Source organism: Talpa occidentalis, unplaced genomic scaffold, assembly GCF_014898055.3.
Source record: "Talpa occidentalis isolate TD23 unplaced genomic scaffold, MPIMG_talOcc4v2.1 talOcc4.12, whole genome shotgun sequence".
Taxonomy (NCBI): Eukaryota; Metazoa; Chordata; class Mammalia; order Eulipotyphla; family Talpidae; genus Talpa; species Talpa occidentalis.
This window is the reverse complement of record NW_023601212.1, coordinates 17,545,251-17,571,659: the sequence shown is the minus strand read 5'-3', so window position 1 is coordinate 17,571,659 and position 26,409 is coordinate 17,545,251. Positions and strand designations below refer to the sequence as shown.

The window sequence follows — 26,409 nt, the reverse complement described above, 5'->3', positions numbered from 1 at the left end:
AGGCCTTTTAGGTGGGAACCAGACTAAGGTGGCAGCCAGACATGGCTCAGAAATGGTCTGGGCACCGCACACAGAACCCACATGCAGGAGGCTGTGGCTTTCTGCAGTTTGGGGTCACAGGTCCTCAGCCTCTAATTCCTCTTGGTCTGGGAATGCAAAAGCGTAGAGAATTGTCTCCAGCGTGGTTTGCGAAGCCTGAACTTCCCGTCCTGCTGGGCTTCCATGGAAATGCGCTGCCCGTCTCTTGAGTCTGCCTAGTTGCAGGTGAGAGGATGAGGCAGGCAGATGGTTCCCCCATCCTTGAGGGGCACCCCCAGTCTAGTCTGAGTCCCCAGCTGACATTCACCAAAAATTGCAAACCCAAGTGTCTGGTTCTCGTGTCACGGGGCATCCCTGATCCTGAATCTGGGCCGCACTCCAGGGACAATTCGTGTGGAAAGAGCTTTCACGCCCCCTCTCTCCTCTGTGCCTCTTGCTGTGTTTCTTTTCCCATCTGTCTGTCATTCTAACCTCGTCTGCCCACCATACCCTCCCTGCTCCCAATCATGCTTCTTGGGTCCCCCATCTGACCTGAGTAGGGGAGTTTAGATCAGAATCTGGGGTACAGGAGGCATAGCAAGTGCACTCCACACGGTATTGCTCTGTCTGGGTACCACCAGGCAGCAGATTCCTATTGTGGGGTTGTGGGTGTTTGCCTTCCCTCCCCCACTCCCACTTAACCCACCCAGGACTGGCCATGGCCACTGACCTTCTCTGCCTTCCAGATCCTGCCGAGTCGATCCCCACCATCCTGGATGGCTTCCACTCCCAGGAAGTGTGGACCGGCCACACCGTGGAGCTGCCCTGCACTGCCTCCGGTTACCCCATTCCTGCCATCCGCTGGCTCAAGGATGGCCGGCCCCTCCCGGCTGACAGCCGCTGGACCAAGCGCATCACAGGGCTGACCATCAGTGACCTGCGGACCGAGGACAGCGGCACCTATATTTGTGAGGTCACCAACACCTTCGGCTCGGCAGAGGCCACTGGCACCCTCACGGTCATCGGTGAGCAGGGAAAACCCCTCTTCCAGCCCAGTCACCTTTGAGAGCCCCGCAGTGTGCTGGGGAGAGGCGTGGAGCTGCTGTGCCTACCTCTGGCCCGTCCACGGGATGGTCTCCTGGCTGGGGAAGGCAGCTTTTCATCCTTGGGAAGTGTTGGGTTTGAAATCAGAAAAGAGTAACTGACTTTGGGCACATTCCACGACTGTGATCATCAATTACCTTTCCCTTCAGTTCTGTAAAATGGGATTGTGGTCCCAGGCTTCCTGCCTCCCAGACTCACAAGGGTCAGGTGGGACAATGAGGATGATGAGTGATGAGTGATGGTGATGAGTTCTCAGGGCTTTTTGGCTTATTGGTAGTGTTTGTACTGAAGGAAACAATGGAATGTGAAACCTTAAGAGAGGACATGTATCCTTTAGAGATGACATTTGGAATATTTTGCAATAATTGATCGGGGTGCTGATCGATCAGACCAGACACTGGGCATAGACAAGTCAGCCTTTCCAGGACACCCACCAGCTAGGTACCGACTCTGGTCCTTCCTGTTCCTCCCCCACCCCAGAGCTTCACAGGTCCAGGGAACCCAGGGCGTTAGCAGACCCCTGCTGCAGAGCCCCGGGGTGGGCAGAGCCATAGAGGTAGAAGGGCTAATGCCAGGGAAGAGCCCCATAGGAGGATTTTCAGGTCAAGGGGCATCCTTCACCCCATGCCACCCTACCCTTCCCTCGTATGACCCAGCCTCAGTTTCTCCCTCTGAAAAATGAAGAGGCCCTTCTGGCTCTGGCTTCCAGAGCCTGCCTCTCTGAGTTCCCTGCCCTCTAGGCTGCAGAGAAGGTGTTTCCAGGGGTGGGACAGAGATTTGGTGACCCTTCGAGGAACCCCTTTCCTGGAAGCAACAAGAGCCTAAGTCCCCGATGTTGTACCCACTGGCATCACTCAGGTCATGTGACCTGGGCAGTGAGTAGAGGCTGCCCTGTCCTGAAGAAAGGCTCTGTCTGCTACAAAGGTGGACAGGAGGCTCTCCTCCCACCTCACAACCCTTGTCAGTTCTGTAAAGCCCCGGCTGGACCAGAAAACCATACACAGCACCCACCTGGTCCTGGGCTGGCCTCCTGGGCCTGGTGTCTTGTTGCCCTTGACCCAGACATGAGCCCAGTCTCCTCCCTAGCACTGAGTGTTGACACAGGTGGAGGGCATGTGCATGTGTGTACAGAGAAGTGGCCCTCCCCTTGCAGGTCCACTGGAAGAGCAGAAAGATCCTGGGAGGGACAGTGCATGATCCAAACACTCAGCTTATAGCACTGAAAGCCCCACTTTCTTGCACAAAGAAGCCCTAGATCGCAGGTGGCCAGATAGAAGGACCAGGATTGGTACCCATGCTCTTGCCCTAGGCACTGTCCCAAATTATTTGGTCTGATATTACCTTCACCCCCATTCCCCAGCCTCCTGCTATACACACTCACACATGCAAACACACATACTAGCACTCACAAACTTATATACATACTCTTAGGGAACAGGCCAGGAGGGGAGCATACCCCCACAAATCCTTAGGAAGTTAGCAAACTCACTCTGGATAATTTAAAGTTCTGGGCAGGCAGCAGCTGGAGCAGCAGTATGGAGGACAGACGGAGGGCCACAGGGAGAAGGTAGCAGGGAGGGTTATTCTTGGGTCCAGGCCAGAGCTGCAGAGTTACCACAGGGCCGCAGAGGTGAAGAAGCACAGAGAGGACATCAGACCAGTGGAAGGTAGTCAATGGGCATCTGTACAGGTGTGGGAGAGAGGTGACTGAGTCAAGAGTGCCCCTCTGGTTGCCAGGTGGGTGATAAGGACGAAGATGAGCCTGTCAAGCTCCTGTCTGAAGGGAGCTTTGCAACCCTGCCTGGGCCAGGGACATGCATCAAGAAAACACAGGCCTTGGGCCTCCCTTGGTGGTGCAGTGGTTGAGCCTGGGCTGCGAGGCTGCCCACAGCCTCTGCAACGCCGGTTCATTCCCCGGCTGCCGGCGAGGGTCCCACAAAAAAAGAAATCACAGGCCTCTGCAGTGTTGATTGCAGCATCACTTACAATAGCTAAGACATAGGCACAACCTAAGTGCCCGCTGAGAGAGAACTGGACCAAGAAGATGTAGCCTAGCCACTCAGTGGAATACTATTCAGCCAGAAGGAAAGATGGAAAGTTGCTACTTAGAGCAAAATGGAAGGAGCTGGAGTGAATTCTGTCTAGTAAAGCAAGTCAGAAGGAAAAGGACAAATATTGGAAATTGACATAGCGGAATATTTGACAAAGCAAAATACGTATAAAAACAAGTGGACACTAATAAACTGAGATTTCTGAGGCTGAGGAGCAAAGAAAGGGTCAAAGGAGTATAGGGGTGGTGGGAAAATAAGGTACATTTTGAAAAAGCAGCAGCGCAGGCCTTCAGAACAAGAGGTGAGGACAGACCCTAGCCAGACCCTACCATTAAAAGATGAGTAAACTGAGGCCCAGAGCTGGGAATTCCCTCATCGCAGCCCTCCCCATCCCCACAGGGGCTGCCTGGGGGCAGCCCCTGGGCTCCTGTCTCTCAAGACCCTTTGTCACCCCAGCCATGCCACCCACCCTCAGCCCGTTCTCTTTCCTTTCCTCCCCCCTCCCCGCCCCAGACCCCCTTCATGTGACCCTGACACCAAAGAAGCTGAAGACCGGCATCGGCAGCACGGTCATCCTGTCCTGTGCCCTCATGGGCTCCCCGGAGTTCACCATCCGCTGGTACCGCAACACGGAGCAGGTGCTGCCCAATGAGGCCATCTCCATCCGCGGGCTCAGCAACGAGACCCTGCTCATCACCTCAGCCCAGAAGAGCCACTCGGGGGCCTACCAGTGCTTCGCCACCCGCAAGACCCAGACCGCCCAGGACTTTGCCATCATAATGCTGGAGGGTGAGCTGGGGCAGCTGGGATAGAGGGGTGGGGACGGGCCCCTCAGCCCCCTCAGCATCCCGCCATGTCCCTGCTCTCCCCAGCTGCCAAGATGGGACAGTCTCACTACTGCTGCACTTGCTACCCACCGGGCAGATACACTGGCTCTTTCCTCCTCCCAAGGGCCCTGTGCGTTTTTCTTATTGCTCCCTATTTGGCAGTTGAGGAACGTGAGGCTTCGGTCACTTCCCCAAGGTCGCACAGCTCTGCACACGGGACAGAGCTGGGGTCTGAACTCAGGTCTCCCACCCATCATAGTGTGAGGCCGCTGTCCTCTGAAATTACTAGAACTTCACTTTCGGAAGGGTCCTAGTGAGGGTCTCAAACACTATGTCCCCAAGGCCCCTGGAGAGTGCCCAGAACCTCTGGATTTTTTAGCCTTCTCCCTGCCTGAGGCCGCTTTACAGCAGACCCTGTTTCTTATCACGGACTTGGGGTTCTGCACCCAGCGCCTCTGTGTACGGTTGTTCAGGTTGCTCACTGCACAAGCTGGCCGACTGAGGAGGGTGAGTAAGCCCAGAAATCCAGCTTGCACTCCATGTGGATCCATGAGCCTTGGCACCAGCTGTGACCACAGAGAGAAGGTGCCTTTTTCTTCTTTGCACATAGATGCAGCCTGGGTTGGCAGAGGCCCTGTCCTTCCCCCAAAATGAGGAATTCCTCAGCTACTTTGTTACCAACAAAACTCTTCAACCTATTGTTTCTGAGGATTTTTTTTTTTTCACATTGGCAACAAAGACACCAAAACATCAACATTTTTGGTGGAAAACAGGTGGATATAGGGTGCTGTGCTACATCTGCCTTGTTTCTTTTTATTGCTTCTTTTTTTTTTTTCTTTACTTTGTAAGTACTTCATGCCCACAGGAATCCTGAACAACAGTCATGTGCAGAAGGATGGCCAAGGTTAGATAGTACATCCCCCGTGTCCCATGTGAGGAAAGTGGGACCGGGTTAATTGTCCCATCAAGGTTACCCAGTTAGCCACAGGCCCCGCCGCCACCACTATGGCCTCCATGCAGCTTGCATTTTAAGCCTCAATGTCAGGCTTTCTGCTAACAGGACCTCTCCTGCTGGGATATGAACTGGAACCAGATTCTGCAGTTTTGGCTTGATCAAGCCTTGTTCCCACACCATTAACCTCTGAACCTTTGTGTCTCCATTTTTAAAAAGGGGAGAGAGAGGCGGAGAAGGGAAAGTTGAGAGGTGCTAACATTTATTAAGCACCTGTGAAGCGCTGTGCTCAGCATCTTTAAAGCTCCCAGTCATTTCATCCTCACAGCATCCGTATGAAGAAGAATAGACATTGTCCCCATTATCTCCGTCCTGCACAGCTGAGAGAGGGGATCCCTCAGAGAGGTTCAGTAGCTTGCTCAATGACACAGAGCTAACAAGTGATTGTAGAAGGATTTGAGCCCAGAAGTCTTCCCTAGTAGGCAGTGGCAAGTGCACCTCCCAGGGTTTTGTGGATAACGCATAACTTGATGCCTACCAGGGTTCTTTATCTGGCTCATGACTGCCGCCTCACCCCCTCCTATCAGGGTGGGCTGGCCTGGCGGGACAGTGTCTCTGTGACTTGGTGAGCCTGACAGCCCCCTCGCTCCCTGCAGACGGCACGCCCCGCATCGTTTCCTCCTTCAGCGAGAAGGTGGTCAACCCCGGGGAGCAGTTCTCACTGATGTGTGCAGCGAAGGGCGCCCCGCCCCCCACCGTCACCTGGGCCCTGGACGACGAGCCCATCGTGCGGGACGGAAGCCACCGCACCAACCAGTACACCATGTCCGACGGCACCACCATCAGCCACATGAACGTCACTGGCCCCCAGATCCGCGATGGGGGCGTGTACCGGTGCACGGCGCGGAACTCGGTGGGCAGTGCTGAATATCAGGCGCGAATAAACGTAAGAGGTGCCTGTCTACATTTAAATATCAGAATAGGCTTTTGAGTTCCTTTGCCATCTCTGTGGTTACCATCATTCTTGTGCTGATTAGTACTTATTATTAATTGTCATTTTGATTTTAGTGGAGGTCTCTCTTGCTCCCTCTTTTCCCTGCCCTCCATGGTCCCATCATGCATTAATGTGTGTCTGTGTCTGTGAGTGTGAGTGTGTGTGTGTGTGTGTGTGTGGTACACTTCACCCACTTGCATTCCCATGCCCTCCTGCCTACTTCTCTCCTGCAATCTGTCCTGTCCCGTGTCTCCCCCCAGCCCTCCCATCAAATCTCCCTGGCCTCAGGTACACTAAGCACCCTGCTAGCACCCTGCTGGCACCCACCAGTCCCACTGAGGCCATTCAAGGACACAGACAGAAAGGGGTGGTGAGCCAGGCTTGACCTTTGGCAGGAGTGTCCACCAAAGCTTGTTCCTAGTGTCCTCCTTCCAAGCCATCCCCAGATGCTCCAGGAGGTGTTAGCAGCCAGACTCCCAGGCTGCATCTTCTCCTAATCCACCCCCACCTCGTCCCCACCCAGACCCAAGCCATCAGGAGTAGCCCCAGGCTGGGTGGGGGCGCCCACAGGCAGATACCTCCGAGGCTACAGCAGGAGTCCTCACCATGATCATCTTGTGTCTCAGCTCTCCAATCCATTGTGGTGAGAATAGTGTCCTCTGAAGCTCTTCACAAGCCCTGTGGGGTCAAACTGCCCTCACAGGCCCTGCTAGTGACCCCTGACCCATGGGCAGAGGAGGAACAGGGAAACAGAAGGACAGTGGTGCAAGGGGAGTGGGGAGCTTCATGCCGCATTCCCTTGCCAGGTCTCCAGGTCCACGCGAGAAATGCAGCCGCCCCTTTGGCAACCCTCTGTCCTCTGCTCTGAATTGAGGGGAGGCAGGGCTGCAGAGAGACTTCCTGGCCCAGCCCCTCATCTACCAAATGGGGAGACTGAAACACAGAGTATCTTATACTTGCTCCAACACCATCCCTGCATGGTGGCCTCTGAGCCCCCTTTACAGCTCCCACATTGCCACCTGCCCAGCTGCTCCAGCTGAGGCCACTCCCCTCCCCAGCCTGGGCAGTCAGAGCCCCCCTATTATAGCCCCTTCTCAGGAGTCCACAATACTCATTTACCTGTTGAGAGGAAATCATCAACTCTTCTAATGAAGACCTTCCTATTGTCCTTTCAATATTTAATGTCTATAAGATCCCTTTTGGAACAAGTCAAATGATAATGAAATCTCCCCATTTCCATTTTAACCCTCCAATCTTAAGCTCGTCAAGAAGACCTGCCCTCCCAAATTCTAGCCATTTCTTCGTTTGTTCATCTACCCTGTCCTGTCCCACTAGGGGAATGGACTCTTGCCCTAGGCAAGACTGGAACATGTTTGTTTGCAATTATTTGAAGATAATAATGGCAAGTCCTGGAGAGACCCCAGATACCCCAGTTCCAGCCCCTGCCTTTGTAGTAAAGGACTCCCTCCCCTGCTGGTGAACTTCTACCCCCCACCTATAGCTTCCGAGGCCAAGAAACTGAGATAAGCATCACAGGGCAGCAGCTGGCTGTCCTGGCTAACCGTACCATTTGCCCCTTCTCTCCTCCTGCCCCCCACCCCTGCCTCCTGCCCAGGCCCCCCCAGCATCCGGGCAATGCGAAACATCACAGCAGTCGCTGGGCGGGACACCCTGATCAACTGCAGGGTCATCGGCTACCCCTACTACTCCATCAAGTGGTACAAGGATGCCCTGCTGCTGCCCGACAACCACCGCCAGGTGGTGTTTGAGAACGGGACCCTCAAGCTGACTGACGTGCAGAAGGGCATGGACGAGGGGGAGTACCTGTGCAGTGTCCTCATCCAGCCCCAGCTCTCCATCAGCCAGAGCGTCCATGTGGCTGTCAAAGGTAGGCTGCCCCCGAGCTGGAGCCCACTGGTCACCCAGGATTGCGGGCCTCTCTCCAGTTGGCCACTTAGCCGTCCTGAATGAGTGGAAGCCCAAGGAAGAGAGGGCCCCAACCTGGTGTTTAGGAGGAAGATTGTGGGGGGACACAAGAAGGCCATAAGGACCCTTGCATCCAGGTTCCCCATGAGAAGTTTGGGACAAGTCCACACTGACCCCAGGGGCATGAGGGGCAAGTGACACACAAAGAGGAGTCAGGTCATCTTCTGGGCAGGCCCAGCTTAGAGATGGACTGTCCCTGAGCTCAGCACAGGGTTGCAGAGAGGAGGGGCCAGAAGCCAGGGCAGCAGAAGCAGCAGGAGCCTGGGTGCCCTGACCCCCTCTGCAATGCAGGTTGACGGCCTCAGGTGGCTTTTATAGGATCAGCCAGGACCGTCCACTGCTGGTGCTCTTGGGGCTGGAAGGCACCACCTGATGCTTAAAACCTCCTCCCAGGACCTCACTCCCCTGGGTGAGATCCATGTTATTTTCAGGGCACTTACCACAGCACCTGGGACTTTGTAGCCTCCAGCAAACTTCTGAGGGTTGAATGAATGAATGAATGAATGAATGTAAGTGAGCAAATGAATGAATGAATGAGTAAATGACGGGTGCCCCATGTTGGGGGAGGACACCAGCAGATCCAGGAGGGGCCTTAGCACAGGGTGAGGGCCCCAGTGGGCCCCAAATTCCTGGTTTCCTTTTTTTTCTCCAAGATAGGAAGCAAGAAGAATGGGGACCTCATAGACAGGAAGAGGGGAGTCTGGGAGAAGGAGAAGTTTGGGGAGACAGATGCTGCATTTGGCTTTGGCCCCTTCAAGGGCATGATGATGGGACATTGGGTGGAAGTGTCTGGGGGCAGCTGGAGAGACTAAATAAGGGCAGTGAATGGCAGGCCAGCATTTCCCTCTGCGCCCTGTCACCCGCCTGCCTTCATTGGCACATGGGGACTGTCACATGCATCCTGGTGCACCTACCACCTGTCACAGTGCCAGACAGTGTTTCTCGAACTGAGACTGAGACAGTCGTCTGGGTTGGAGTGACTTACTGGGAAGCCTTGCTTTGAGTGCTCCGGGTCCATCTCAGGCCTAACGACGAGAGAGGAGACCCTATAGCATCTACCTCCCTGCTCCCCAATGCGGCTTCCCAGCCAGACTGAGGGGCACCTGGGTCCCTTCTCAGACCTGTGCCTCTGCCCAGACCTGGGGCCTTGTGCCAGCAGGAACCTCAACCCCCAGGCCATGTCCCCAGCGTGGTAACCACCATGCACAGCGCAGCCTGCCTCCCTGCTCCTGGCCCCCCACCCCCGCCAGCCTCCAGTATCCATTTCCATTACAAGCAGTGGACCAAGAGTTTACAGTGTAAACATCACGTATTAAAACATCTAACCTTTGCTCTACTCCCTTTGCCCACTCGCACCAGCGAGCATTTGGCCGGATATGTTGGCTTGGAAAAAAATTAATAACAGGGCTCCATGAGCCTCAGAGTACGCAGAACATCCTGAGAGCTGCTTCTGCTCATCAATTATTCAGCCCTATTCAGGGAGCGATCAGTCCTAATGAATTGAATCTGATGCATTCCATCTCAGTGACTCGCTGGGCCTGTTGTGATTGTAGGGGCGACTGTGTCCCCAGCCTAGAGAGAGGGAAGGCTGTGTATTGTGTGTGTGTGTACATGTGTGTGCACGCACGCATGCATCTGCTATTCTGGAGGGCACAGCCCTTGCACTGGAGGCAGGTGCCCCTGGCACACAGCCCAAGCGTGCTCTTGGAGTAGGCGTCTTCCTTGTTGGACAGATCAGACACATGATGATGATGATGATGGAGAAATCACATCCATTTATTCATGAAGCAGGACTGTGCGTGTGTACAGAGTGTAGGCATGTGTGCACGTATCCGCCTCCACACCCTCGGGGTCCGAAAGCCAGCCCTTGAAGGGATTTGTCACCTGTTTTCTCTATAGACTAAGAAACAGCATTTGGATGAGGGGCTCAGGGCCAGGGGCCCCTGCCAATTTGCAAAAACTCAGGTCCTTCATCTCTACCCTTTCCCTGATCCCCTCCCCCCTCATTAGAATGCACTTTTGCAGAAGAGCCCATCAGAGCTGATTATGAGCACACTGCTTGATTAGCTGATGTGCTGTTCCAAGAGCTACTCAAGGAGGAGGATGGAGGAGGTGCCCCTGGGCGTGGAAAGGGGCCCTGACTGTCCGGAAGGAGGGGCAGATCCAGGGGTCTCTCCAAGACCTGCTCCTACTGACCAGCTGGGACTTGCATCCTACCTGAAGGAGCAGAGCAGGGGCCTGCATGGCAATAGAAAGGGTAAGACTAGGGCGGGAGAGGGCACTAGAAGATTGAGACCTATTATAAGTGCCAACAACCCCCACTTCTTTGGGGGAGGGGCAGCAAAAGCCCATGCTGCTCCATGAGCTAGAAAAACAACTCTGACTCCAGTCCATTCCTTCTGGGCCTGCTTGTCTTCTGATGAATTTTTCACACAGTGAGCTAAGAGCAGAACACACCAAACGTGCACACTTACTTACATACAAAGACCTGTGTGCATGAGTATGCCTGCTTGTACACATTGGTGCATACTATCTGCACCACCAATATGCACCCATTAACCTGTCAACACTGGCGCATGCACGCACAAGCACGCATACTGGCAGTTACAGAGACACAATGTTCCTGTGTCCTCTCCTTCTGTAAGGCAACAGTGCTGAGCCCCAAAAGGTGGCTGCCGGTGGTGCCATATGAAATGTTGCCCAGGCGGGCCTGCTGTGGCCTAGCAAGGCGGGAGGGGTGGAGGGGAGAGAGTGAGGATGCCCCCAGGGCTGCCTGGGCTTCGGTGCACTGGCTGGCAGGGGAGAGCCAGGCTGCAGAGTGCTTGTCTCTGGGTTTCCGGAGAGCATCCTTGGCAGGATGCTAAGAGGAGGACACATAGATCCAACCTAGATTTGGTGTCTTTAGGGCCCCCTGTAGCTGAGAAATAATGTAACATAAAAGCATCTCTGGGCACACAGGCTGAATGTTTAATTAACTAAGAAGGCAGGGCTGCAACTGGGGCTCCTTGGCATTGGTTCAGTGTGGGAATATCTCCATCCCCACATCTGAGCCTCCAGAGCCAAAACAAGGGCACGTGGTATTTTGTGCCCTGCTCAGCAGGGCCAAGCCTAAAAGGTAGTGCCAGGTCCCTGTGGAGAGCAAACGGAAGAGGACACACACAGGCACACACACATGCACACACCCTCACTCCCGAATGCCCACACTCCCCACCCACACCCATTCTTTGCTCGCTGCATAGTGCTGACTGCAGCCCGACTTAGAAGAGCTGCTCTCGTGTGCTGGGAGTCTTTGCAGGAGGCCTTTCCACCCAATTGGTGAGTTAGGGGTTCTGTGATGCAGGGCTAAGAGAGAATCAGCCACCTGGCTTTTGCCTGCTATTGGCATAAGCGAATTGGTGAAGGTTTGGAAGGAACCCACCTGAATCCACAAGAGGAGTGGGGGAGGAGGCACAACAGGTTCCACGGGGCAGGGTGTGCTGAGGGACGGGGCAGCAAGGCAGCTGCTGCCCACAGCCCTGTTCCTCAGCACGGGAACCAGGAACGGAGGAGCAGGCGTCTTCCTTGTTGGACAGACCAGACTCATGATGATGATGAAGAAGGAGTAAGCACACCCATTTATTCACGCAGTGACATTACTCCTCTTCCACCATCTTCCAGGCTCTGAATCATGAACACAGTGATGCTCAAACATGAAAATCCCCGCCCTCAGGGAGCTTCCATTCTAGTAGGGACATGGATAATAAAAGATACATAGAAGATCCTCAAGGCAAAGAGGGAGCGAGGACAAGAGTGCCAAGGAGGGTTGAGAGCAGCTTAAATTTTAATTAGGGTGGCCAGGGAAGGCCGAAGTCTGCATTTAAAAAAACTGAAGTAAATGGTCATTACACCTAAAATATTAGACTTTTTAGACCAAGTCAGCCTTCAGAAGGTATGTGGTCCAACACCTCCATTTTGCAGGTGAGGAAACTGAGGCCAAGGGCAGAGGCAGAGCAGTGGAGAGCAGGTGCCTTCCCCACAGGCACTTGTGTGAGTAGCAGAGTCTGGCAGCAGAGCTCCCACTTCCCACAGCGCCCACTCTGCTAGCGGGGCAGTAAATAAAAAAGCTCGGCCACAAAGAGAGAGGCTGAGAGACACCATAAAAGGTTTATGGGCTGATGGTGGTCAGCACGCCCTCCTCCGTGCAGCGCTCACAAGCAGGTGACCATAAAGGCTTTGTCACTGCCAGACACCGCATGGACGCCGCAACCCTGCGACGTCTCAGCCACTCTGTCCTCTGGCGCCTTCACTGCACCAGCACCTTCTCCAGCCCTGCCTCCCTCAGAGGCGGCTGAGCAGCCCTCTCACCAAAGGTGACTGTGGCCAGAGTGCCAATGACTCAGATCAGAAAGCAGCCCCTCATCCAAGGCCCACGTACACATGTCAGAGCCCCACATCCTGCTTCCTCTACCTCCTCTTCACAGTGCTCCTAGTTTTCAGCAAAGGAGTCAGGACCCCAAATTTCTCCCCTCTCCAGTCCATGCTTGTGGGCCTGGAGTTCCTGGATTGCCCGAATCCTTGCCGGGAGCCATGGAGTATTTTGGGCAGCTCTGGTCCCGAGCACCCCAGCCAGAGTTCCCAAGAGGATACCTGTCAACCCCAGGATCACAGCCCTCAGCAGGGTGGGGGTGGAGGTGAGCAAGGAGCCTGCCTTGGATCTGTGGGCATGACTATAGGGCTCTAGAGAGCTCCAGCCAGCCAGGAGACGTCACACCCAGCATGGGTGTTGGCCACTCTGTCCTTCGGTGGCCTCTTCAGTAGCTCCAAGGTGAGTCCCAAGGCCGGGAAGGGAGCAACCACCCCTACAGGGTCTCTGCCTCTTGGTTCAGCCTTTTCCATCTCTCACTGCAAATACCTTTTTTTTAAGATTTATTTGTGTATGCGTATAAGAACTGGGGTACAGGCCAGAGGTGCAGGGGTGAGAGGATTCACCAGAGAGAGTGGGGAACAGAACAGGCAGATCTACTGAAATACACTGCTGAGGGGAGCAGCGGGAGGAGCAGGAGAGGTCTGCTGTGCTGTGTGGGTAGCTCCCTGGCCAGCCAGGGATCGAACTCTTGCTGCAGTAGCTGGCAACAGCTTGATAGCGCTGAGACTTTGACCCCTGTACCACCAGGAAGGCCCCACAGTATCTTTTAAAGCCTGCATATCTTCTAACTCATTCCAAGTGCCACCTCTTCCACGACGCTGCAGCCACCCAGATGGATGACACCTCCCTGTCCCCAAGTTCATGGGGTGTTTGTTCAAGAATGGCTGAGGGAAATAGCTTACTTTTCCTGGAGATTCTAGCTGTATTTTAAGCTTGTTTCTATTTTTCCCAGCCTACCCGGAATATAATAATGCCTTCGCAGAGCAGGCATTTCATAAATATTAGATGAATTAGTTAATTAATGAATTAACCTGCCTTAGTAACTTATTCCATTAGCTAAAATTCCTTCTTACTGAGAGAGACAGTAGCTCGCCCTTGGTGAACTAAATCTTCCTGCCATATTTCAGCCTCTCACTCTCTACTTGCTCTTGGCCATGGTGAAAATGACCATCTAATCCAGGACCCTCTCCTTGGGCAGAACCTCCCAACTGCTTGCTTTGCTCACAGCCTTCCTCTGCTCCTCTGCAGCCCGTGTCACTGCTGAAACTTTATCCTTGATCATGTTCAAGTGTCCATAGGGCCCTTAAATCAAAGATGTGGGCTTGGTGCTAGGACAACAAGGTCCTGACCCCTAGGAAGGACCAATGGTGAAGTCTTAGCACCAAAAGTGCATTGCATAAATACAGTCTCTTGAGAAAGTCTAGATTCCCCTTTTTTTCTGGAGAAACCTCCCCACTTAATATCTCCTCACTTGCTTGCCCATTTCACAAGTAAACCTCTAAGTCAACCCAGGAAATGATTTCCAGACTTACTCACCCAGACTCCCAGGGAAAGTGGCAGCAGTGAACCCACTGCCTGTGTCAGTGCCCCAATCAGAGTGTGGGTTGAGCACTGGTCTGCCAGCTGGAGGAGGCGTCTCCCATGCAGCCTGCCAGGCTCTCACTTTGATCCTAGTAGAATTGGTTCTATTAGGCCTAAGAAAGCAAACTGGGTGACATAGCTGGATCTCCTCAACAATGTCATCACAAAGTCCAAGGAGGCCTGATCTAGGCATCCAAAAAAGATGGGGCTGTGGGATCAGCAGAGCCTGAAAGAACTAGAAAGTCTCAGTAATGGGCATGATTACCCTTGGGGTGCAGGGAGGGCCTTGGGTTTGCATAGGACGCCATCTTCAGGGTTCATGCCCTGCTGTGGGCCCTCTGGATGGGCCTAGGATGGAGAGGAGCAGGCTTCCAAGGAGGGGTGGGGCCGGTGCCAGGGAGAAGGCCGAGGACTGTGGATAGCCTTGTAATTTAATTATTTGACTGCAGAAAGGAGATCTCATCTACTGGGTGCTCATCCTTGTTAAGCTAATTGTCTGTCTCCCTCTCTCCTCTCCCCCCACTTGCTGGGGAAGTCACTGTGGCCTAATTGAGTTATCATAAAGATAATGGCTGATGCTCTAGCCAGAGCTGAGAAAGGAGGGTCCCTCTCACCGCAGCTCAGGCTCCAGACAGCAACCCCCACTCTAGGGCCGGAGCTGTGGGCAGAGAGGAAGGGTGAGCCAGATATCTGCAGGGAGGGAGCCTGTGTGGATGATACTTAGCCGGCGTGTCTAGGGGACAACAGGGCACCCTCTCCTCTCTTCCGTCCAAGGCAAGCTCATTTGTGAGACCAAAGGGTCTCTGGTCTGGGGCTTTCCTAGACAGGCAACCAGGCAGCATGTGGAAGAGTCTGGACTTGGAGAGCAGGTTTCCAATCCCCCATCATCTCTTCGACCCTGGTGACCTCGGACACAGTACTTCTCTAGTCTGAGCCTCAGTTTCCACATCTGTAAAATGGGGACAATTAAGTTCGAGTCACATGGTTGGTGGGAGGAAGCAACCCATGATGCCTTTTGGAAAGGGAGGGTGGATGAAGGGGCCTCTGTGGGGGGATTTGGGAGGGCAGCACCTGGTTCCAGATAAGCAGGTCCTTTTGTCAAGAGGACAGTCTCAGTGCCGGCCTGCCTCGTAACCATCTGGAGCGCGACATCACTATCCATCCCAGGTCCAGAGCACTGTGAGATGCAGCTCTGGGATGAGACTGGGCACAGGAGGGCCAGGGAAGTCAGGGTGAAAGCTGAGCAGTGTGTCAGTAGGCAGATGGGAGGCAAGAAGCACCAGAGCCATTAGGCTCAAGTTCAAGGACAAATCTGAAGGTCAGATTTAACATGAGGCAGCCAGGGCCCTAAACAGAGACCATGTGTCCTGGCTTGAGTGTCCAGGAGACCTTGGCAGGACACCCCAAGAGATTCTGCAGGTATAGGAGTCCCCAGTACCCGGGGTAACTATTCACAGCCCACCCCAGGGCCAAGAGGAGTCTAAAGGGGAGGTAGGTGGGGCAATGCCTGCCAGGCTGGGGCAAGTGGGAGGCCTGACTGCACCCTTCCCCTTGCCTCCCCAGTGCCCCCTCTAATCCAGCCCTTCGAGTTCCCACCGGCCTCCATCGGCCAGCTGCTCTACATCCCCTGTGTGGTGTCCTCGGGGGACATGCCCATCCGTATCACCTGGAGGAAGGACGGACAGGTGATCATCTCAGGCTCGGGCGTGACCATCGAGAGCAAGGAATTCATGAGCTCCCTGCAGATCTCCAGCGTCTCCCTCAAGCACAACGGCAACTACACGTGCATCGCCAGCAATGCAGCAGCCACCGTGAGCCGGGAGCGCCAGCTCATCGTGCGCGGTGAGCAGGGACAGGCCAGCAGTGGGGAAGGGTCCAGCTCTGTCTGCTCCTAGAGCTCCCACCTAGTACTGGGCAAAAGTTCTCAGCATCTTGGGCTTTGAGCTGCCTGCTCCTGACTTTATAGTAGTCCTGGATATGCCAGGTGCCAACTCCCAGAAGACCCATAGAGAATGAGATGATCTGTTTCTCCCTCAAGGACAAATCTGAAGGTCAGATTTAACATGAGCCCTCTTTCTGCAGTGCCCCCTCGATTCGTGGTGCAGCCTAACAACCAGGATGGCATCTATGGCAAAGCTGGTGTGCTCAACTGCTCAGTGGATGGCTACCCCCCACCCAAGGTCATGTGGAAGCATGCCAAGGGTAAGCCCCTGGTCGGCCAGCCTCTCTGAGCAGGGGGGGAGGGGTGGATACAGATGGGGTGTGGGCCTGTTCCCCACACACAGTTCCCAGCCCTGGGTGGGAACCATTGGCTTCTGAGCTTTAAGTGGGCCCAGCCACGCCTGACCTGGAGGTCACCCTCAGCTGCTGGACGGACCAGGGACAGCTGTCATCCCAACTCCAGTTTCCTCTTGTCCCATGCAATGACTCCCTCTTCCTGCTCCAGCCCTAGAACTCAGTCATATCTACTTCCCCACCCCTCCCCATTGCACCCTGGGGTCCTAGAGCCTCACTGCCCCCTTCTTCTCACCTGTCAGCCTATTCTGGGATCTTAGTCTTTCCTAACCTTCTTCCTTCCAGGAAGGCATTTGATATCTGACTAAGCTCCATGCCAACCTCTTATCCAAGCCTGTGTCTATTGCTGAAACTGCGGCCCGGGAGGGGGGAGTGCCACACAGCTCCCCTTAGCGGAAAGCTGGTCCCTTTCCCAGGGCTGGCTGCGAAGACCAGGCAACTACCACGTGAGGGCTCAGTTTTCCTTTTGCCTGTTGACAAGCAGCCCGAAGACAACTCTTTCTCTCCGAGGGATTTGCCAAAATGGGCATTGAGCTGAGGCCCCAACCTTCACCTCCTAATCTCAAAGCAAGGACAGAGTCATACCTCTGTGAGGGTCTTTCCTGTTCCCACAGCAGGAGCTGTTTGGGCTCCCAGCATCTAGGGGATGCTCCAAAATGGCCCTAAGTCAGCAAGAGAAAGGTATCTGGTCCATTCCTGGGGGGCACGCCAGTGTACCCCAGCTCACTCCCCAGCCTAGACACCAGTCCTCCTAACCACTGCCTCCTTCCAGGGAGCGGGAATCCCCAGCAGTACCACCCAGTGCCCCTCACTGGCCGCATCCAGATCCTGCCTAACAGCTCGCTGCTGATCCGCCACGTCCTGGAAGAGGACATCGGCTACTACCTCTGCCAGGCCAGCAACGGCGTGGGCACCGACATCAGCAAGTCCATGTTCCTCACTGTCAAGAGTAAGTCCCGCCCCCATCTGGCCCTCCAGCACCCATCACAGGTCAGGTGCAGCTCTGCCCTCAGCCTGCCTCCCCGCTTGGTTTCCATTGTTCTAACTGTGCAGGGAGGCAGGAAGGATTCTAGTGTGAGGGGTGCACACTCATCTACACAGCCTCACCCTGAACGGTCGCAGCTCACTGCCCCCCAGTTTACATGACATCCCATCAGCTTTGATCTGTAGGTTGGCAATTAGATCTGAGTAGTCCTACCCAACTATCTCTTTCTGTTCCTTAACATAAACCTGTTTGTGTATAACTTGTTTGTGGCTTAAAAAGCAGAATACCATACGCAATGTGGGAGAAAGTTGTATGCACAGAAAACATGGGTTCCAGTTCCAGAGCCACGTGTGAGCTTTGTGATTTGGGGCAAATCACCTCACCTCTCTGGGCTCCCGTTTTCTCACCTGTGCTAGAGGTTCCTTTCTAGCCCTCCCACCCTCTGCCCCCCACAAAATTGTTGTGAACAGTATAGGAAGTGATCACAGAAAGGGAAGGTGCTTTGGAAAAGCTGAAAGCACGATCCAGTTCATAACTTGGTGCTGTATCTGTGGCTCCTCACCTCAGACATAGACCTGGCAACCATGGCCTTGGACACTCCAAATGTCCCTGAATTCTGTTATGTCATGTACAAAAATATTCCTACTGGTGAGCCTGCCCCTTAGGCACTTGGGGGGTCTCTAGGCCCCAGGAATCACAGCAGAAAGACAGTGTCCCTGTGTCCCCAAGTCAGGAAGTGGACCACGGACGTGGGCTTCACAATAAGAACCTGAGTTTCCATGTCTGACCAGGCCACGTGGGAGTCTGGGCACCGCGCCGTCACCACTGTGACCTTGATGAGTTTCCTTGGCCTCGCTGTACCTTATCTTACTGCTATACAAAATGAGAATCCCGGCAGTGCTTATGTCTTATGTCAAAAGTAAGTGGGGTGATAGCTGTCAAGTAACCGGCATGGTAACTGGCACCCAGGCGGCCGTCAGGGTCTCGGCCCTCAGTCTAGTTATTCTTTCCGGTTGTCCCTCCAGGGCACGTGTAGGAGAGGCTGCTGAGAGGCTGCCTGTGTGTGGTCTGCCCAGCATCTCCCCAGAGCTCCCTCCTTGAAGAATCATAGCTTCTTTATCGCTTGCCAAAGCCGTGTTCGGCTCAGCACAAGACAGGGAAGCCCTGGCGATCGATGCTGGGGAGCTCTGAGCGCGGGAATCCCCGCCCTAGGGAGCCGCTTCCCTCACACTATCAAAAAGCACTTTGTCCTTAATAAAACCAGGCAATCAATCTACATCCCTCGGCCAGGGAGGACTTTGCTAATTCTGCCTGCGTGAGGCGGGAGGCGGAGTAGGCACCTCGTGGAACCATCCTCAGCATTGGATCCTTTCCCTCCCCTGGTCCTAGGAGAGATGAGCCCATATATTCAGGCTTTTTTATTCAGACTTTTTTTGTATTGTATTTTGGTCTTTGCTCTTTTTTCGCTAAGTTGTGCAATTCCACTGAGCAAGCCTGGCTGTGGCTTTGTGGCATGTGGTCTGTTTGTGGAGATGAGAGGGACACGGGTGAGGGGTGACAGCAGTCAGGAGGAACCCCAGGTCATGTCCAGCAGGGCCATGGGGTCGACCCCCAAAGCCACTTCCCCTCTATGGGCCTGTGTTCTTCCCCGTTTGGCCACACTTCACAACACAGGCGGCAGCCATGAAACTCTGAGGTATTCTGAGGAAGCTGCTTTATACATCCAGGGCAACTTGTGAACCTGTGTGACACAAAATCACACACACACACTCTCACACACTCACATACCCATAATGGCGTTAACCCGGCCCCCTCCTCCTGAGGGATGATGGAGTTTCCCCCCACCCCAGTCACTTGTGGGCAGAATCTGGACCTTGTTGCTTCCCTCTTCCCCCTTGTCCTAATTTCAGCTGCCTTGTCATTTTCCTCTGCTCTCTTCCACCGCAAGGCGCACACTCACTCCTTTCTTACAGCTGTTCTGTCTCACAAACACCTCCGGGTCATATCTTCTCACTCACCACCCCCCCTCACACCGCCTGCCTGTCACACGATGCCCTGCCTGGCGTCTCTCAGCACTTCCTCACCAGTCTCTCTGCCCCCTCCCTCACATGACCCTCATCCGCAGAGGCAGTTTTCCAAGCTGGCTCTCACACACACACACTCAGCACACTCGAGGGCTCCAAACCCTCATACATACACCTGTGCTCCCTCAGACGGCCTTGGCCTCAGATCCCTTCTCTGTCACAGACCCCCCATCCATTCCAGCTTCCCTCTCCAGGGACCTGCCCAGCCTTTCTGGAGACCCCGTGTCACCCTGAATGCCAGGACGAGGCATTTGAGGTCTGAGGGCAGTTGGTGTGGAGGATGAGCCTGGCCAGGGCCTCTGTCTGAGTGACAGGGTCTGGCTGCCGCTCTGTAGCAGCCTGAATTGTGCTGCTGACAGATGCTCCTGTGACAATGTGATAATTTTGAGGGGGTGGGAAAGCACTGGGGGAACAGGGTGCTCCTGACCTCCTTTGGGGACATCCATTCTGCCTCCTGCTGCTCTCACTCAGGCACTCTCCAGGTCACCCTCCCTCAGCGACTCCCTTGCACATCCTCCCCTTTCTGCCCTGCCCTTGTCCGCCTTCATTCTCCCTTCCCTCCTCACCCACTTGCAGAGATGGCCAGGGAGAGAGGAAAGACTCTCCATCTGAGAAGCCAATGTCAAGGCTTCCCTCAGTGCCTCAAATATACTCAGGAAATTCTGACCTAAAATGGCGCCCCAAGGCAAACTGTTCTCAATCCCCACTTTAACCAAGAAAGTAAATATATCAAAGGACATGCGTCATCAAAAGCACTCAAGTGTCGAAATGGACATTTGTAGTTCACCTCTGTTGGGGAGCATCCACAGCATGGACCCTGACACTTTCTAGTGATAACAGTTGCTCTCTGAGTTCTCACCCAAAAGGTCAGCAAAACTCTGTACCTAAGAGCACAGACTTCAGTGCCAGGCAAACCTGGGTTCAAATCCCAGCTCTGCCACTTGACAGTAATGGGCTGTTAGACAACCATCTCCATAAGCCCCAGTTTCCTCCTCTGTACTTGTTGAATTATAAATGAGACACACTCACACCGTTGTTCACAACCTAGAACTTGGTTAACACAGGACTCAGCACAAAACACATTCAGTAATCATTAGCAATCACTCGTTAGGTGCTGAAAATCTGGTGATGAGTAAGACTGTTCTCTAAAAACCTCTCTTCAATGTAGTGATGAGTTGCTATTCTCAGGGAATTTAGAATCTTGAAGAGGAGACAGACACAACTATAAGACACAAAATGATACGTGTCTTAAAAAGCTACAAACAGGTGCTGCGAAGGAAATCCAACATGGAATTGCTAATTTTAACTTTAGGGGTAAACAAGGGGGTGTCCCTAAGCAGTTCATTTCTAGGACTTGAAGGACAAGATCGGGAGGGACAAAGGTCATGCCATTCCAGGACTAGAAAAGAGCATGAAGGGCATGAAGGCAGCGAAGGTTGTGAAGGTCGTCTGCTGAGGTATCTGAATGTCGTCTACTTAGGGTATCTGGTGGAGAGTGAAGGGACAAGGGACAGGAAGGACGAAATGTGAGGTGTGTGGGGGCTTTGGAAGCTAAGTGCTTCTGCACAGCCCTGACACTTGATATCAAGCCCCAAACCAGCTTCCCAGAGCCCAGGAATCTGGGTGGGATTCCAGAGATGGTTCTGGAAATGGCCATATACACCTTGTCCCTGTGTCCAGGTTGCTAAGGGTGGAATGGCATGACCTTTGTCCCTACGGATCTTGTCCTTCAAGTCCTAGAGAGATGAACTGCTTAGGGACACTCCTTTGTTTACCCCTAAAGTTAAAATTAGCAATTCTATGTTGGATTTCCTTTGCAGCACCTGTTTGTAGCTTTTTAAGACACATATCATTTTGTGTCATATAGTTGTGTCTGTCTCCTCTTCAAGATTCTAAATTCCCTGAGAATAGCAACTCATCACTACATTTAAGAGAGATTTTCAGAGTGGAAAAGTGGTTTTCCAAGTCTTTGGACATCCCCACCAGGACCCACCGGCTCCTCCCCCGCTCCCTGACCCCCATCGCTGACTTGCACTGAGCCTGTGAGTACCTGAGCCCAGCTTTGCCTTCATTGCAAGTGCAACACTTGACAGTTTACAAAGCTCTTCCAGCATCTTGCCTGTGAGGTCGACAGACAATAGTTCCTTCTCTGGCACAGAGAAGGGAAGGCTGCACCCAGGTCAGTAGGTAACTGTCGCAGCTGAGAGTAGACTCTGTGGACTCATGGCTAGGTAGGATTGTTATAGGGCAGCCCCAATACAAAACGGGGTGCCTGACTGTGGGTCCTCACCCGCATGCTTAAAAGGACTTATCAATGCTCTACTGCAGGCGCTCACGAAAGGTTAATAAAAGGTTTATTTACAAGGGAAGGGGAAATGAGGAAATGTACAGCTCTGGGAGAAAAGTGGGAGACAAAGTTTTAAATGCGTCCTACCCAATCTGCCGATCAGGAATCCCAAAATGGCGCTCTGAGAGTTGGCCGCCAGCCAGGAGCCGTGAAGCCAGGAGGCGAGCTCCAGAGCGAGAGACCCCAAGGCCCACGTGTCTGGTTTTTATACCAACCCTGGCTGCTTAACTCCACCCTCAGGTCCCTGCTACCTTCCCTTTGGTGGTGATGGGATTTGTCTTTCCCAGTGTCCTGATGGCTTTGGTCTGGAGTGGGGGTGGAGTCCACAAAGCCTGCATGGGATTAGCGCAGGACATCCTTTCCCCCTAACAGGAAGAGCAGATCACGGGTCAGAAGACGGGATGCTGGCCCCGCCTGTGAATCACAGACTGTGTAGCAAGAAGCATCTCTTTCTTTTCTGGGCCTTGCTTTTCTCATCTGCGCAGTAAGAGGCCTGTGGTAGAGCCTGGTCACTAGTTGATAGCCAGGCCCCTTTGCACCCAGACCATCTCGGATCCTAGCGGTGTGTGCTTGCAAGGCACCAGATTGCCTCCAAGAACTAGGTTGAAAATAAATATAATTAACAGGAGAAAATGCCACGTCCACAGATCTGCCTTTTATCTCCCTCTTGAAAATAAAAAAAGAGAGACAGAGATAATGACCAAGAGGAGGAGGAGGAGGCAATTCCTCCTCCACTGACACATGGAGGAAAATTAAAGCATCTTCAAAGAGAATTCTTCCCCAAGAGGCAAGTACAAAGCCAGACGCCCTGGTCTGTGGTGGAAGGGGCTGGCTGGATTTTGATGCCCCCACCACATGGCGGTGCCTCTGGGACTTGGGGGCCCCCTGTGCAGCAGGTTACCTGATTAGGCGGGTCCTGTTACATCCCCAGACTCTCCTCCACTTGTGAAGGCTCCAGTGATTAGACCAAGGCAAAGCCCACAGCCAATTAAACCCAGAAGGGCTCTTTGTTTGGTCTGAGTTTTGATTTGTTTATTTAGCAAAATGTCAGACCAATTAAAGCCAAGAGCCCTCCATGGGCACACACCCAGCTGCAGTCTTGGGAAGGCAGGAGAAGGGAGTCAAGCGGGGGCTGTGAGAGTGGAGGGAGCCGCCCTGTGGAAGGAAGTGCCTGGCCTGGGTAGACCAGGTCACCTGCCTGGGTTGACCATTGAATCAGAGGTCCTGACGCAAGCCCTTAGAAAGACAACTGTGTGTCCAGTACACCAAGATTCTTCTGATACCGAATTTGCACACAGCAAACTCCTCCTTGTCAGGCAGAAGCAGCACCTCCCTGAGACAAGTGATAGGGGCTCCCACTCTAGAGAATGGCTTCTGACCCCCTTCAACCCTTGTCTTCCCCACAGGCCCAAGGAAACCAAAATCAGAGGGTAGCTCAGGGGCCAGGAAGGCCCTGGCCCAGAGTGCTCGGATCCTGGCTTCTTGTCCCAGGGTTTCCCCTACTACCCCGTGGTAAACTAGAGTCAGTCTCTGCCTCTCCCTAGGGTTCCATTCTCTCCCATTTCCTCTGCCGCCAGGCACTGATGGCGCTCCCACTAGCGTGTCCCCTTCTGCTGTGACCTGGAGACCCACAGGGTGTGTGGGGCCAGTTCCAGGACACGCCTTTCAGAAGCTGGGGAATTTCAGGGGTTTATAGAAAAGATAGACCTGTCGGAACCAAAGAAGTGGGGGTGAGCTGAGTGACCCCCAGAGGCCTGGGTATCATTGGAGCAAGTCTTGTCACAGCTCAAACCTAATGTCCTAAGGGACTGCTGCCTGAGATTGCAGGGTAGAATAAAACAGCTTCTGTGGGAGGAGCCGCACCCCAGCTGCACGCCCTCATCCCCGAAGCAGTAAACATGTGCTTCCTGATTACATCTCCACCCCTGCCCTCAAGGAACTTGAGAGAGAACTAGAAAGCAGGAGCCAACCTTCAGGAAACCAGGCCAACAGCTTTGGCATTGCACATGTGATCTTGGGTTAGAGAAGGAAAACCCCAGCGTGGACAGACTGGACAGACAGAACTTTCTAGAAGAACAGTGACACTGGGGTGGGAAGGCAGTATGCAAGGCAGTGATGAGAACATCTGATGAGGGTAGGAGTCAGGGTGAGGGTGACTGGAAATACCGGCACCAGAGTCTAGAGACGATACTAGGGTCTTGAGTGGGGGATGGAAGGAGAGGAGGGATTTGAGAGTCACTGTGAAGTAGCCCTGGGTGCAGCAGGACGTCTTGATGCTTGGACAAAAAAAGCTGGCAGAGTCCAAGACCAGAGGCTGACAGATGAGAAATAAGATGTTGCCCATAGAAACTCAGCCAATGAGAATAGAGAGACTGCACGTCTGTTTTGGCCATGTGGAGGTGGAGTTGATGGGGAGCCCTAGGGCAGCCAGACATTGGCTGACATCCTGCCAGGATTCTACCTAGAACAAAATGCTAAAGCACATGACCCAACAGCTCCCCACGCCACCCTCGACCCCCACCAAGGTGACTCACAGTTCGCCATGTAACTGGCAGATGTCCTGTGCTGGGCCACAAAGGAGGAGATGCATGGACTGACCAGAGACTCCCCCAAAATCCCAGGGCCCCAGCCCACCCCTGCCCCATCCTCAGGGCCCCCAGCTCAGAAACACCACATTTCCACCTGGAACTTTCCATCAAGGTCTACAGGGACTCAAGCCATGGGGAAACTGAAGAACATTTTCCCCTGCCCTGCTCATGCCCCAGCCTGCCTTTTCATTTGTGAGTTGGTAGCTATGAGGACTTGCTGAGTGCCCTGCGCTAGGCCAGGGTATATGTGGCCCTTGTTGCCCCCTATACCTGCCTGCCTGCTGCCAGCCATCCCTGGTGCTGGAAGTCCAAGCTTGAGCTCCACACACAGCAGGGAGAGCCAAGGTCGCACACCCCCCACCTTAGAGAGCCCCCTCTTGTGGAGAAGAGGCGACATCCCATCCTCTTGGGCACTCTGTGCAGAGAATTCAGCACATGCTGGCTCCTGTAACAGCGCCACACATGGGGTGGCTTCAAAGAGCAGAAAAACATTGCCTAGTAACTGCTAGAAACCCCAAACCAAGGCCTCTGCAGGGCTGTGCTCACTCTTCAGGCTCCAGGGCCCACTTCCTTGCTGCTTCTGGTGCCTTCCTGCAACCCTTGGACTGTAGACACATCTCTCCCCCCTCTGCTTCCATCACCACGTGGTGGCGTCTCTGTCCTCACATCACCCTTGTTCTGTGGGTGCTTCTCCTCTTATGCTAACACCAATTATCTCATTAAGGGCCTATCCTTCTCTAGTCAGACCTCGACGTCATTTACCTTAGTGACACCTGAAAAGACCAGATAAGATCACATCCACAGGTACCAGAGTTAGGACTGACATCTCTGGGAGTTGAGAGGATGACACTCTTCAGCCCACAAAAATCCCCATGCCCAGTGATTTCTTACTGCTGACTCCATGCTTTCCAGAACTCTGGAAGTGGAAATGCTTTCCTTTCCAATATCCTCTACTGCCTCATGTCCATGCCACCAGTCTCCTAACCAAAACTTCTCCAGCTCAAGAGTGACAAGCCCAACCTCTCCTGTGCCCCAAACTCTGGGGCAGGGCTAACTGGGATCAAATTTGGCCAGGCCTATATGTTACCGGAAGCCAGTCACGCCCATTCTTCATGCCCTATGTCCACACTGCGCGCTCACTACAGCACAGGTGAGTTGTTGCAAGAGAGATCTATATGGTTCGCAAAGCCTAAAAATCTCCACTGTCTGGCCCTTCACTGAAAAAGTTGGCAAGCCTTGCTCTGTGGTCATCACAGCAGTGACTCTGAAGTGCCTTCCAAGTCATTCAAGAAAAATGGCATTGTCTCCTGTTTTGGAAAGGATTCCGATGTGCAGGGTCATTTCAGGATTGTGTGTTCTGTCATTGCTAAAATGAGAACAAAAACACTCCCCTTTGTAGGGCGGTGGAGTATAGGAGGGGGATTTAATGAGATGGTTCATGTAAAGCATTAGCCAGGGCACATGGCACATAATAAGTATTCAACTAATGTTAGCTGCTTTTATTATCACTATTATTTTCCCAACTTTCTGGAGAAAGTAGAAGTCCAGAAGCAGGGGGAAAACCATGCCCCACCCCTACGAGAGAAACCCCCTTCTACCCTTGAACTTAACAAGCCAAGAGACCCCATCTTCTAGCTGGAGAAAGCAAGGCCTGGTGAGCCTGAGGGTCTCCGGTGGGACCACCGTGCACAGAAACAGGTCTGCAGTCCATGTCCCAAAGGTCCTGACCTTCTCCACCACCTGCCCCAAGCCCCTCCACATGCTGTATTTGGGCCAGTCCCATTCAGGCAGTGGACAGCTTGGATCCCCTGGGTCCTCCAGCTCCCCGGCCACCCCCCACCAGCTCTCGGAACTGGAGCAGAGGCTGATTGCTTCCATGCAATTTGAATTAATCTCAGGCTTCAGGTGGAGCTTGGCTAATCAGGGGAGACAAGAAGCCGAAGTGGGTGCAATCAAATTAACGACGCCATGGCCCTGGCTCTTTAAGAAGGGAAAAACAAAGCAGGCACCAGAAGGCAGCCTCCCGCCCCCCACCCCACTACCACCAGCTCTTCCCGGGGGAAGCCTGGAGCTGCAGCCTAGGCCAGCAGCAAAGAGCTTCCATCCCCCACTGACCACCCCACATGCCAACAATGCCCCTTTGTGGCGGCTTATCTCACACCACCAAACAGGGCTGCAGTTCTTGTCTCTTG

At 53.7% G+C, this 26,409-nt stretch overlaps 1 protein-coding gene across 1 annotated transcript in view; it reads left to right on the top strand.

Annotated features, from left to right (window-relative positions):
• Positions 1 to 26,409, top strand: part of DSCAML1 (DS cell adhesion molecule like 1) — a 320,695-nt gene that overhangs the window by 237,638 nt on the left and 56,648 nt on the right. The window contains 7 exon segments of the mRNA XM_054693131.1: positions 765 to 1,043; positions 3,687 to 3,962; positions 5,609 to 5,905; positions 7,562 to 7,834; positions 15,482 to 15,760; positions 16,001 to 16,120; positions 16,986 to 17,162. Coding sequence (XP_054549106.1) covers positions 765 to 1,043; positions 3,687 to 3,962; positions 5,609 to 5,905; positions 7,562 to 7,834; positions 15,482 to 15,760; positions 16,001 to 16,120; positions 16,986 to 17,162 — 1,701 coding nt within the window.